This window comes from Myotis davidii, unplaced genomic scaffold, assembly GCF_000327345.1.
Source record: "Myotis davidii unplaced genomic scaffold, ASM32734v1 scaffold207, whole genome shotgun sequence".
In the NCBI taxonomy this organism is placed as follows: domain Eukaryota; kingdom Metazoa; phylum Chordata; class Mammalia; order Chiroptera; family Vespertilionidae; genus Myotis; species Myotis davidii.
Window position 1 is genome coordinate 1,053,724 of NW_006298349.1, and position 350 is coordinate 1,054,073.

The 350-nt window shown below is 66.6% G+C and overlaps 1 protein-coding gene across 1 annotated transcript in view; it reads right to left on the reverse strand.

Annotated features, from left to right (window-relative positions):
• RASD1 (RAS, dexamethasone-induced 1) overlaps window positions 1-344 on the reverse strand; it is a 4,077-nt gene extending 3,733 nt beyond the window's left edge. The window contains exon 1 of the mRNA XM_006773968.2: window positions 1-344. This exon is cut by the window's left edge and continues 60 nt beyond it. Coding sequence (XP_006774031.1) covers window positions 1-238 — 238 coding nt within the window. The 5' untranslated portion in view covers window positions 239-344.
• Window positions 345-350: the final 6 nt, after the last annotated feature.

Consider the following 350-nt stretch of genomic DNA (forward strand, 5'->3'; position numbering starts at 1 on the left):
AGGTGTCGAGGATGTCGAGCTGGTAGAGCTCGCCGCGGATGGCGTAGAACTTGCGGTGGAAGTCCTCCACGGTGGGCGTGTAGGCGTCCTCGAAGCGGCCCGTGAGGAAGCGCGACACGATGGCCGTCTTGCCCACCTTGGACGAGCCGAGGATGACCAGGCGGGAGCGATTCCTGGCCGGTATGCTCAGCTCCGAGTTGCTCGGGCACATCTTCTTGATCATCGCGGTCAGTTTCATTGGGCGGAGGGGCCGCAGGGCGGGCCAGGGGCCGAGAGGAGCGCCGAGTGGCTGCGGTTCTGCTTGGGCTCCGGGCTGGGCTCGCAGCCTTAGGCTCTCGGGCAGAGCTGCT